The 13,523-nt window shown below is 37.0% G+C and overlaps 1 protein-coding gene across 1 annotated transcript in view; it reads right to left on the reverse strand.

The window, feature by feature from the left end:
• Nucleotides 1–11,632, reverse strand: part of LOC115765171 (sodium channel protein para) — a 65,064-nt gene extending 53,432 nt beyond the window's left edge. Inside the window, exons 1-4 of the mRNA XM_030708591.1 lie at nt 11,554–11,632; nt 7,453–7,541; nt 7,151–7,338; nt 4,216–4,248 (exon numbers count right to left, since the gene is read on the reverse strand). Coding sequence (XP_030564451.1) covers nt 4,216–4,248; nt 7,151–7,297 — 180 coding nt within the window. The 5' untranslated portion in view covers nt 7,298–7,338; nt 7,453–7,541; nt 11,554–11,632. The remainder of the gene's footprint in view (nt 1–4,215; nt 4,249–7,150; nt 7,339–7,452; nt 7,542–11,553) is intronic.
• Between the last annotated feature and the right edge of the window lie 1,891 nt (nt 11,633–13,523).

Consider the following 13,523-nt stretch of genomic DNA (forward strand, 5'->3'; position numbering starts at 1 on the left):
GTGTGTGTGTGTGTGTGTGTGTGTTTGTGTATTTGTGTGTTGACGCAATTGCGCCAACGAATGGGGCCCAGGAATGAAGCAGGAGCTTGAGCCATGACCATATAGCCCGAGTGTCGCAGTCATGACTATGGCTAAGGGGACTGCGGAAAAACTGCTGCCAGCTGCCTTTTAAACAGGCCAAGTCAAGTCTATATTTAAACTAATAAAAGGCAAGCCGCATGGCAGGCCTCACACACACACACATATATATATATATATATATGTAAACAGACTGACAGATGGACAGACAGACAATAAGGCGGTTTCAACCGGACACGTCTGTTCCTGCCGACTAACATATACAATTTATGACGCATGCAATGCCAGAAACTAGAGCACAAACAATATAAATGTATCAGGAATTCAAATGCTGACTGAAACTACAACTATTTTACTTCATTTATGGTATTATATCGCTGTAGGCGCAGCCAACTTAACACTGGCTCAATATACACAAATTTAATGTGAGTGGCAGCACTGGCCAAGCGAACCAAGAGAACTTTTACCTAAATCTAAACACTTTTATTTGAACGAAAAGCAAACAATTTAATGTGGTATATGCAGAACGTAGAGCTAATTAACCCTTGAATAAGTGGAATAACCGCGAGCGTTGGGGCAAGCCCAGGTTTTTTTTTATTAACTTTGAAATCATAGACACAAGTTATTAACAGGCTGGCAGCTTTGTTCGTCTTTATGAAAGCTATTAGGCGTTGCCACATAATGGCAAAAACCGCTTAATGGGAAACTATTAATTTGCGATACTAGAGCACAGTTTAGGTAACCTAGCCTCTAAATTAAACCGCTAAAGACTTTAAATTAGGTAACATAGTCTCTTATTGAACCGCTTAAACATTATTAAGTATATATCGAAACACGATACGATGCAACATGCAGAGGCAAAGATGCTGCACACACACACACACAAGCACACACATACACTCACAGAATTGAGGCGACGTGTCTATTTTCTAGATATATGTTAGCATTGATCTAAGTATGTGTACTTATACAGAGTTTACTTATACAGAGTAGTCATAACAACAAGCAGCTACAAATTAAAAAAAAAAACAACTTAAATCAAATTGCCTGTTAAATACTTTCTGTCTCGAATGCTACGCGATTAATTGCTGCTCTTAATGCGCAGCTTAAGCACTTAAGGAACGAAAAAAGCTCATCAACTTGAAGCTATCTCGCTCGATTACCTAATGCCCTAGAGTAGCGAGTAGTATAGTAAGCCCGTCAATTGCATCTTTATTAACATTGATATCTTCAGTAGATCAAATATTGATATATATATTACATATACCAGAGCAGATAGTCAGATATCTATATCCCTCCAGCTTTGATAAATATCAGACGAATAGATTCATTGGAATCAAGACTGCAAACAGATTTTTTACCGAACTGGTTCGTGAATGGAACTAAAACTTATTGTACTCCATAAACTGAATTGTAAACAAAACCAAAACCCGCAGCTAATTATATCTACTTTCACAAGTAATTTGGTTCGATATCAAAATGAGTTGTGGGCCCCAAAAATTACCTTAATCTAACCATAGTTGGTAGGTGTCATTTTGGGGTAGAGTTTTAATTTAGCCCGCAAATTCTGTATGAACATATAGACGACGAAGAGAAAATCGAATTGTTTCATTAAATGGAACCTCAAGGCAGGTAGCTGGTTCAAATTGCGCCAGCGATTCTGCTTTCTAGCTTCCCTGAGCCCAAGTAGCATACTTGTTCTTGTCTATTTACAGGGTATACCAAAAGTATGGACACATATAAATTAAACCTGGTCAAAAGCTGCGCATTAACTTCGCTTCAAATGCCGAAGTTTGTGTATATTATAATTATTATGGTTGTTGTTGTGGCTAATGTTATTGGTGTTATTGTTGTTGTTGTTGTTGTTGTTGTTGTTGTTGGTGTTGTTGGTGTTGTTGTTGGTGTTGTTGTTGTCATAGTCGCTGACTTGAGCACTTACTTCTCAGTTCCATTTACCCACTTACAGGCATTACGGCCACGGCACTGGCACGCCGATGAGTCACAAGTCATGGCAGTTTGATTTGTATTTTTTTTTTATATATGGTATATATAGTATGTGGTATAATACGAGCATTATACCCTTAATGATTTGTTTGGCTTGGCTGGGCGGCAATGCTAAATTTTGTATACTCTTTCTTTTCGTACAAATTTTGCAATTGCGCGCGCGTGTAAATCCTCAGACATCTGCATAGTATGGTCAAAAGAAACTGAACCTAGGCTAGTGTTAAGGGTACTCACTATTAAGCCCTCAAAAAAGCTAAGCTATGGCTCACACACGCATATTTCGCCTGGCACAACAACAATTAACACACCCAAAACTGCGAGCTAATCACAAAATTGTGGAGCAAGAAGATTCTCCTCACGCCAAAAATTAAATACCCTTCTGGTAACAATTTTGATGATCGTAAAGGCAAAGTTTGCTGAGGATGTCTTGAAAAACAGAATCGATCGATTGTTCCTATTCCTACATAATATACTAGTCCGATATTGATCAAATTCATATATGTATGTATGAAGAACAATAAAGTGTTTCCAATTAGAACACAAATGTTGACCGATCATATCTGTGAGAGCTATATGATATAGAGATGCTTCGACTTTATGTTATGTACTACCTACAACAAAAGTTGTCAAGATTCACGAAACAGACAGACCCGGCTACGCTTCAGCATCTACATATACATATACTTAATTGGTTCATAGAAGTCTCCTTTACGCGTTTCTTGGCATAAATACAATAACCTCTACAAGGCTAAATGAACAGACACACCCACACACACTCGAAAAGTTCGCAACTGATTGTGAACCCTCACTCGTACACATGTGGACAGGGCATATATATGCGTCTATTGATGCCACTTGGCTGAAAATCCCTTGAGTCCTTTGAGTCCTTTTGCTTATAAGCGCATTAACAGCACTCAAGCAAATGGGCACAAGCCGCAGCCCGGAGCCCGGAGCCTCTAGCCTGTAAACTGCTGCCAAGAAACCATAAAAGTGCCAGCTAGGCACAGCTTTGAGGCTCTGATTAGTTTCAACACTGTGCAACAAAGTGCGGGCAACAACAATTTTCTGACTACAAAGTAACAAATTGCAATAAAAATTCGCATTTCATTTGTTAACAGGAACTTTGGGCAAAATTTAAATAAATTATTTAAATAAATATAAATCAATGTATCAATTAAGCTAAATCGATGTGTTTTTTGTTGCTTTATTTGGGCGTTTCTTAACCTCTTTTATAATTAAATAATTTTTAGGACTCTGGAAGTATTACAATTTATTTCAGCATCAAGAACTATTCTCAAAGCAACTTTTAGAAGAGATGCAAAAAATATAATTGAAAATCAGAAAAATTGCGTGAACATCCGACGAAAAACTCTGTTGCATAGTGTAATTGAAACTGGCCGCACTCAGCGCTTCCTGATCTATATACAAATATAGCCAGACTGTTTTTGGCAATATTGAGAGTAGAGTTGCATTTAGCATAGCTTCAGTAAGGTGGCAAATAAAGTAAGCTTTAGTAAATCATATGAGCGGGATAAGAAAAATTGTATATATATTGTTGCATACATTGTTGCATAGTCAAAAAGGAGCTGCACTTTGGGCTATATAGTTATATATAAACATATATATGGTATATATATATACACACACAGTACATATTTACGAGTAGACAATTAGGTGAGTTATTGGAAAAGCAAAAGTAGATCCATACATAATAGTTACATATGTATAGTTAAGACAAATAATTGAAGCTTGGCAAGTGTGACACCAAATTTAACTAATTTTTACAGGGATTTATACAATTTAAGAGAGTACGCATACCAATATTTACGAATACGAATACGAATACGAATACGAATACGAATACAAATATACGAATAAAGTTTGAAGCAATTACATAAGAACACAAAAATATGCTGCTAAGAACTAACAAAATGTTGGCAATAAAGTTTCAAATAAAACGCAAAACAAATCAAAAGCTTTATTATTTTGTGACATGTTTTTTTTTTTTTTGTATTTTTGGAACATTTTTTTTGAGTTTTTCATTTAGTGTGTGTGCTTGGCAGTTAAGGGAGGTACGTTATTCGGTTTTGGTTTTTTTTTGTGTTTAGACTAAAAGTTCTGTGGAAATCTTACTTCTTTTTGTTTTTTCTTGCGACCATATTGCGGCTGAAAGAAGATTTGGATTTGGGTTTTGGTTTAGGACATTCGCATTTTGTTTTTTTTTTTGGGCATAATGTAAAAGTTGGGAAAAAGAATTGGAAAATGTTTGTTGGATTTTAGCGAGATGCAAGCGCCAAATATTTTATAGTTTTTATATTTTAATTATTTATTGCGTTTTATTATTGTTATGATTTTTTTTTTCGATATTATTTTTGGTTTATTTTCGTTTTCCAGACAGCAGCGCGTAAATGTTTCGTTGGGAGCATTCAAAGTAGAGAAAAAGTTGTAAATAAAAAGGAAAAAGTATACGAAAAAAAAATAGAAAAAATATATATATATATATGTATGTGAAACGGTTAGCATTCTGCAAGATATTATACGTAAAGTTGGGAAATAATTCGATTTAGTTCTTATATCCTTATTATGGATTCCTATTTATGCTCTATACAAGGTTTTCTTGTTCTGATATTTTGTGTGTGTTTGTGTAAGCGCAACAGAGTTGCATTTGAGCTAAGAGACTGATTGAAGAACAGAGTGAGAATGAGAGAGACAGAGACAGTTAAACAGAAACATAAATCGATCGAAAGTGAGACAAAGAGAGAGAGAGAGAGCGCAGAGGACAGCATATGTGTTGTACAGAAGAGAGCTGGAGATGAGTTTGAGTTTGAAACTGATGTTGTATACATTGGTGAGATTTGTTGTTGAATAATACTCAAACACATGTGTAATGAAATGTCATATGGAATTCCTAGTGTCTACTTTTGTACAAGCTGAGAGAGCAAGAGTTTAGGAGAGAGAAAGAGAGAGCGCTTAAACAACGCAAGCTATCTGTTGAGTTTAGTTAAATAAATTGCTGTACAACTGGCGAAATGCAACACTGTGCGTCGGTTTTGTAGCATGCAGCTTTTGAATGGCTGCCTGTATTGTTATCTGTGTATCAAGACTTCCTTGTATTTCCCACTATAAAACCAGCTCTATTTATTATTATTGATTATTATTTCTTTTTTTGTAAATATGGTATAATTTGATTGATTGTTAAATACGATTATAGTCTAAATATGAGTCGCAGCTACAAGAGTACACAAGTATGTTATTGACAATGGCTGATGGGTCTGGGGTGGTATATGGTCGGGTACTGCTATTGGTACTGGCACAGGAACTGGTGTGGTGTTTAATGGTTAAACTTGGCTTGAACTTTTAGTATATGTATTTACACAACGAAACGATCGTGGCTTTTGTGAGTTTCCCATGTGTGACGCACACACAGGAGCACAAGGACAGTGATTTATCTAGTCAAAGTGGAAATCATAGAACTGAGCTCAACGTGAACGTAAAAGACAAGAAACTGAGAAAAAATCAAAATGGAACTAAACAACTTTTTGCCTTAGACACAATAAACAAATTTGCATAATAAAATACACATACATATCAAAATCATAATCGAATGTACACAAATCGATATAGTCAATAACAATATAAGTATATATACACGATTAAAACACATTACGAGGCCAATAGTTGGAATACACATTTCTTACTCTCAATATTCGTAAAACAATGAAACAAACAAACAAACGTACAACGATTATGACAGGAATCGCTTTTCTTAAGTATGGATAATAATACGGTTTTGGGTACGCATAGTTACGAATTGGGAAATTGTGAGATACAAAAATACATACATAATACGACAACGACAAAAATAATAGAACAATACATATATTTTGTTGAATTGTTTTTGAATTTTGTACAAATCATATTACGAAAATAACCGACAGAGACTTCAAAATCAAATAGTTAACACTAAGCACAGAAAAGTTCAAGACAAAACCCAAACGGATGTAAAAAGGTGGAAGGTTACACACAGTGTCTTCTAGTTTGGAACTAAGTACAATAATGAGTTCTGAAACCGAAAAAAAAGGAAAAGGAAAACAGAGTTTCTTAAGCAGCAAGGGAAAACAATAATTATACTGGGTACAAAAAGTTGTACGTTTTGACTCAAGTAGACGATACGAGAAGATACAAGAGTGTGCAGAGACAGAGAGACAGAGAGACAGAGAGAGAGAGAGAGAGAGTTACAAATATTTATGTTGTACCTTCAAGGAGGTACATAATTTTCAAGGAGTAGATAGTTTATAGATGGATGTATTTATACAAATACATATATATACACGTGTTAAAGATTGATGGGATTTGTGATACACGGCTTACAGCAGGAATCGATGGGTATTGAATGAAGCATATGTAGATACGCTGTTGGGAGAGTGGGAAAGCAAGAGTTGTTTATTTTTCTTATGTACGAACATATCCAAACATGGTTCAACATTGTCAAGACAGAACACAGGGGGAGTTAGAAGAAATAGCAGGTAGAGCCGAAATATGTTTAGGGTGCAAAGTACCCCTATATAGAAGGAATAATGTTTTTGAAGTCGGGGAACTCTCAACTCAACAGAGTCTTACTTGGCATTGGGTTAACGAGTAGGTTAGTAGCAAGTCATATTAGTACTTAGTTGGAGCATTAGTAATAGTATGGGTACAGATATGTGGGGCTTGGGATAGTTATTTAATATACATATTTAATAGACGTTGAAGCACGAACAAAAGCGCATAGTAGCGTTTAACGGTAATCGACAGGTGGCGATTGTCGTTAATTTGTAAATGTTAAATGTAAAATGTAAAATGTTAAATGTAAAATGTTAAATTCAAGATCGTAAATCGAAAATGGAAAATGGAAACATTTGATCGCAATAGTTATAGTCATAGTTTACAGTTATAGTTATATATGTATATGTTAGATATGGATAGCAGATTAGATAGAAGATACACAGAATAGCCACATAGTACGTATATCGTATGCAGTATATATTATCATTAGTTAGCACAACATTCAGCTAGAAATAATTACCACCTCTCCCTCGGCTCTCTTTCTTTCCAGCTCCTTTTGCTTTTCATGCTCAGCGGCAATGCGTTGTTCAATTTGCACCAATGATTCGCGGGTAAAGGGACGGAACAAACTGCGTTCTTCCTCAGATATCGAGTCGGAATCTTCTGTCATTGTCTATGCGGCCAACGATGAGAGCCTTAGATTTCCAAGGCCTGTAAATGTTCAAGTCACACACGCACACACGCACACACGCATACACATAGAAATACAACAATTATGATCACATTCAGTTGCCCTTTTGGGGCCAATGCATGCTCAGTACTCACATGAGGCACATGGATGTCGCCTGCTACATTAAAGCTACAACTATATCCGAGGCGCCATGTTCGAGTAAGGCCCGCCGCTTAGCACGATGCTGTAATTATATAATAAAAGTAAATCACACAAATTATTAGTACATTCATATATATTTAATATGTATAACATAGACATATACGATAAACATGGTCGTGCCAATGCGAGCACATTGAACCCATTCGCATGAATAAAGCCAACGAATCAGTTGGCTAATTGGATTAGTGAAGGTGACAATTCGCATTAAGTGCATTCCAATCAAATGGCAAAAAAACAAATAAAAATATACCACAACAACAAGAACAATTCTCAATCAATAAATACAATCGCTGCTCCTAATTGGCCTTGTTGTCTCTTTCTATGTTATTTTATCCTTAACCTGTTTCAAGCAGTTAAACGTGTAATATTATTATTTGTTAATTATGTTTGCATTGTCCTGGACTTTAAAATTGAGAGCAATACACAGAGTAAATGTACTATGGTTTGCTCTCTTTGCTTTCTTTATTCGCTGCTTCACGCTTGCAATTCCCAACAAGTTAAAGCTTCGTAAGGGAAACAAGGCGTTTGCAATACTGGATTCTCAAGCTAAATCTACTGACTATAGATTTGGGAGGCTCTTGACATAGCTATACACTAAAACTACCCATTACTTGTGCCTTGCTGTTTGTTGCTTTTTATTATTTAACATAGTCAACTTTGGTCTCGTTCCGGACTGTTTAATCAGAGTATTTCTACTAAAGAGCTCACTAAAACTAATTGTTATTGTAATTATTATATTTATATAACACAAAATACTTTAATTAGAGTATATATGCAAGCTTCAAATAAACGCCTGATGCTTTTTATATTCACTTACATTTTATTGTCTAAAAATGTATTTGAGTACTGTCTTGAATTTAAGCACTGTCTTATTTTTTTTTAAATATGTTAAGTACTTTTAACTAAGCCAAAATGAAGTCAAACTAGCAGCTAACAGAAGCCAAAGTAATATCTAGTTAAAAGTGAATAAGAAAATTGATCGATTCGTATTAATAAAGGAATCTTAGTGCATTGCTCACAGAATGTTGAGTTCCAAAATTATAAATAAATACTTAAACTATTTTAAAACTCTTTTTGTCTTTTCAAAATTAAACATGAATTGCGAGCTGGTCATTTTCCAAATTGAATATTTATAGTATATTTATTTAATTGAGCAAAATGTCGTATACTGCTTTTGAATATTTCTTGGTAGTCGGATATATTTTGATTAAAAACATAAATTTTATTAAATAAATATAGTTTAATTGTCTGTTGAAATCAAATTTACTCAAACAAATCAAAGCCTAAGTATACCCAAAGAAAATAGCCGGCGGTGCGAAGCACAGCTCGAGCCTGGCTTTTCGAATTCATAGAACCAGGCGGTGGTTCAAACCAAGACAGCAAACCTGTTCTGAACCGACCCGGTGCGAACATGGAATACACACTTTTTACTTTGAGCCGAACCTAAATCCAAACCAGCTGAACCGAAACCAATATCGATATAGATACTTATCGATTGCTTGGAAACGGAGTAAGTTATCGATTATCGGAAACAAACTCGATCTACGCAGGCCCTAGGAGCACCTACATCTTAAATTTCAAGTCTCTAGCTCTTATAGGTTCTGAGATCCTTGCGTTCATACATACGGACGGACGGACGGACGGACGGACGGACAGACAGACATGGCTGGATCGACTCGGCTATTGATGCTGATCTAGAATATATATACTCTATGGGGTCGGAGTAGCTTCCTTCTGCCTGTTACATACATTTGGATTTTGCACAAATACAATATACCCTTATACCCATTTCTAATAAATAGAATTGCTTTATAAAAATGTTGAAAATGACAAGGAATGTTTTTGAACAAAGCTCGGATGCGTGAATTTGGAAAGCCTGCTGAACAAACCGACTTTGAAGGCAGGCATCACATTATTTCCCAATTCGATATAGAACAAGTTAGCTAATGATATTAACGAATTTTCCCTAAACGCAACTGGCAAATGTTATTTCTTTATATTAATAGCGAATATAACTGAAAAAATCCAAAGTATATATATAAAGGTGAAAAATAAAATTGCTTTATGGTTCGGTTCAGGCTTTAGTTTGATTTCCTCTTAATCAAATTGGCTGCTTCGCAAATGCATTCTTGATTAAATTCGGTGTTGATAGTTCGACCTTAATGCAGGACTTGAATATTTCATAAGAATGTGTGCACATATCAAGCTAATATATGCTATGCGACAATATAACATGCTAAGTTTGGCATCTATAGCTCTTACAATCACCGAGATATGCTTAAAAATCATGTCTCAAAATCGATATTTATCGATTATATATCGAAGAATATAAAATGACAAGTTTCTAGACAGACAGACAGACGGACTTGGCTAGATCTACTCAGCAGGTCGTCCCAAAAGGAAATAACATATAGTTTCCTTACTTGCAGGAGCTCAAGATATTTCCTGCTTCGATTACATATTATACATATGCACGAAAACGGTAAAGCCTTTTACTCATTTTCAATCGATTCGGATTATAAATGTAATCTCATTGTTTAAATTGCACAAACTGGCAAACTAAGTTTTCAATAGCATTGGGCGTAAATTACGTAAACAGCATATGTATATGTAAAAAGCTAAATCCGAAAACTTGTGGAATTTTGATTACACTCGAACGGGCTCGAATTTCGTTTTCGGTTTCGATTGTGCTTTCGGCTTATGTAAGAAGCCTCCGCTAAGGTCAAAGCACTCTTGCCCACTGGCAATATGTGTGTGTGCGTGTGTGTGTGTGTGTGTGGGCTGCCTTTTTGGCGTAGTCGCAGCGGCGAAACATGGACACACACACATAAACACACATGTTTATATATAAACATCTATATATATATATAAATATATATAAATTCAAGCGAGTGTGTGTGTATTGAGCGGAAAAGTAGGTCAGTTCGATATTTCGACGTGTTTTTATGTACAAAACACACACACACACACAAACAGGAGCTTACATGAATTTATGTACACATATACATATGTATTCGTGTGAATGAAACAAATTCCATGCTCGGCATTCACATAATTTAAGTAGTCTGAAATTAGAATTCTAAGCAAATTTGAGTTCGAGCTAATTTGCGTTTGAACTGAGGACGCAACTTGGCAAAGCTCAAGCAGCAACACACACACACGCACACACATACACGTGCACGTGGCGATGCGGCGCACAAAAGCATGCAATAAAAATGCATTTACATATTTTTAAACGAAATTAATCAAATGTGCAACAACAATAATTGCACAAATTCATTAACTAATTCAGACACACACGGACACAGAAATAAACTTTATTTACACGAAAAAAAAGTAAAACACACACCGACACACACAGATACGCGCACACGCTTTTCGCATGTTGTTAGTCAATGAATTTTACATATACATGTGCACAAAACAGCCAGAGCAAGGCTGAGACACGGCAGCGAGAGAGCAGGAGAGCGGCAGAGCGGGAGAGCGGGCAAGCGAGAGCGAGTGGGTTAGAAACATTGAGAGAGCGCCTGCGCCTGTGTATCCTGCTTGATGTCGCGCTCTTGCCGTGCTCGCCGCCTTGCCCATGCCATTGTACAATCTTGTATCTCGAAGATACAATTACTTTTCATGTTTTTTTTTTGTGTGTGTGTTTTTTTTTTGGCATGTTTCTTAACGAAACTTGACGCTCGGTGGTGCCCGTTTTTGTTGCCAGCCTGCTGTGCCTCAAGTTTGCCCTCCAAAAGCCACCAAAAGGTTGTGCAGTGGGCCAACACACGCACGCACACACATCCACTGGCAGAAATGAAATGAAACAAAAAGAGAGTGGAAGTATGTGTGTGTGGCAGCAAGTGTTTTCTAAGTGTCTTAGCGTTTTCAATTGCTTGGCTCATTAGTGACATAATCAGGGTTAGCAATTAGCTGCGCTTGCAACAAATTGCGGCAACTTCAAGACGCAACTTCGCTGCGCCAGTTAACCTAACTCTCCCTCTCTAACTATTTATATATATGCACATCATTTATATAGGCTCACTTACCGTTAATCGATGTCAATCGATGTTGTGCTTTTGTTGTTGCTATTGCTGCTGCTGTTATTGTTGTTGCTGTGTTGTTGCTGTGTTGCTGCTGTGTTGTTGCTGTTGTGCAATAAGCTGCCACAAACGTTGCTGCTGTTATGCTGTTAACTATTGTTGTTGCTGGTTTTGGTGTTGCAGTTGCTGTTGTGGTTGTTGTAGTTGTGGTTGTTGTAGTTGTGGTTGTTGTTGTTGTTGTTGTTGTTGTAGCCTACACATGGAAATGCATCCACAAACACAAATGGCGGCACTAATGGATTTGCAGGCTGACGACGACGCGGCGCGTTTTCGAATAATTTTGTGTTTTTTTTTTGCTTTTATTTTATTTTTATTTTTTGTTTTCTTTTGTATTGGGCGATGCGAACGCGCTTTTTTGTTGTTTATTCTGTTTGTTTCAAATTTTTTTATTTATTTATATATATATATATATATATATTATTTTCTTGCTTATTTTTTGTTGGTTCCCAGCGCTGTTTGCAAATTGAAAATTTTAGCCAGCGTCGCCTGCGACAGCAATCTGAATATGAATATATATATATATATGTATGTAGATAAATGGGTGTGTGTGTGTGTGTAGCAAGCAGGAGAAAAGCGTCTAACAGTCGTAGTCGTGGCCGTTGCAGGAGCCGTAGCCGTAGACGTTGCCGTAGAAGAAGCACAAGAAAAAAAAACAATAAAAGAGACGTTCATGTGCCTGCTTCGAATGTGTGTGTGAGTGTCTGAGTCTGTATGCGTGTGTGTGTGTGTGTAAGTGTGCGCTATTGCCGGCGCATTGGTATTTGTGTTTAATGTGGCTTGGTTTTCAGTTGATTTAACTTATTGTTGTTCTATTTGTTTGCATGATTTGTGAATGCTATCGATTGATTGATTGATTGTTGTTGTCGTTATTGTTGTTATTGTAGTTGTTCTTGCTGCTGCTGCCGCTGGCGATGGCGCTGCTGTTGTTTCTTGTTACTTTGAAAATTTTTAATTCGTTTCGCTGTTGCTCTTTTTGCGTTGATGTTTACTGGTCGACGCGATAGTTAGTCATATATAGCTTGCATTTAATTTCTAAGCATTATTGGAATTGATTTTGACGCTTATTACACCAACTCTTGTGTGTTAAACGCGAGGTAGGAATGGGGCACATAAAGCACAAATCACTTAAAAAAAAAAAACTAATAATTCAAGTCACCGGAAAAAAAATATTTGTCTATTGAGCAGCGCTGTGTGTTTATGTTTATGCAACTCTGGAGCTTCAAGCAGATTATTGTAGCATACTTTCGCGCGCACGTGAAAAACCACAGCCAAAACTGAATCAAAGTCAGGGAGCGACGCTTACAGGGCAAGCCAGAGCGCAAATAAGAGAGAGCGAGACAGAGAAAGAGAGAGAGAGAGAGCAGTAGCTTTCACTATTCATTTAACTCGGCAAAAATTTTATAACTTCTGCTTTTCGAATAAGTATTTTCAAGTGTTGTTTTCTATTTTGCACAGCTGCAACAAAACGAAATCGCAAAACACCCAACAACAAACTAACAAAAGCCGTTAACTGTGCAGACGTCAACCCAACGACAAAGTGCACACCCCTCAGTCCCTCCTCCCTCCACCCATCGACCATACGCCATGCTCTGCCGTAAGCGCAACCGAAAAAGGCTGCAGCAATTGCTCGCTGCCGTTTTTTTCTCTTCATTTTTTTTTTTTTGTTTTTTGCCGCGTCAACGAATTCGCCGTAGAGCAGGATACACGCTCTCGATTCGCTCTCGTGTGTGGCCTGCGCCGTTCGTTTGATAGGCGCACAAGACAAACCCCCCCAAAACACCGCACACCTTCCACCACAGACAGCCTGTGCAGCCCGTTCGCCCATTCGCCCGTTGTCAACACAACTATTGTTGTGCTACTTTGCCGTTGCCGTCGCTGTCGCTGTCGACGTCGACGTCGTTCGCCGCATGCCTTAG

Source organism: Drosophila novamexicana, unplaced genomic scaffold (genome assembly GCF_003285875.2).
Source record: "Drosophila novamexicana strain 15010-1031.04,08,12 unplaced genomic scaffold, DnovRS2.1 tig00000932-arrow-arrow-pilon, whole genome shotgun sequence".
NCBI lineage: Eukaryota > Metazoa > Arthropoda > Insecta > Diptera > Drosophilidae > Drosophila > Drosophila novamexicana.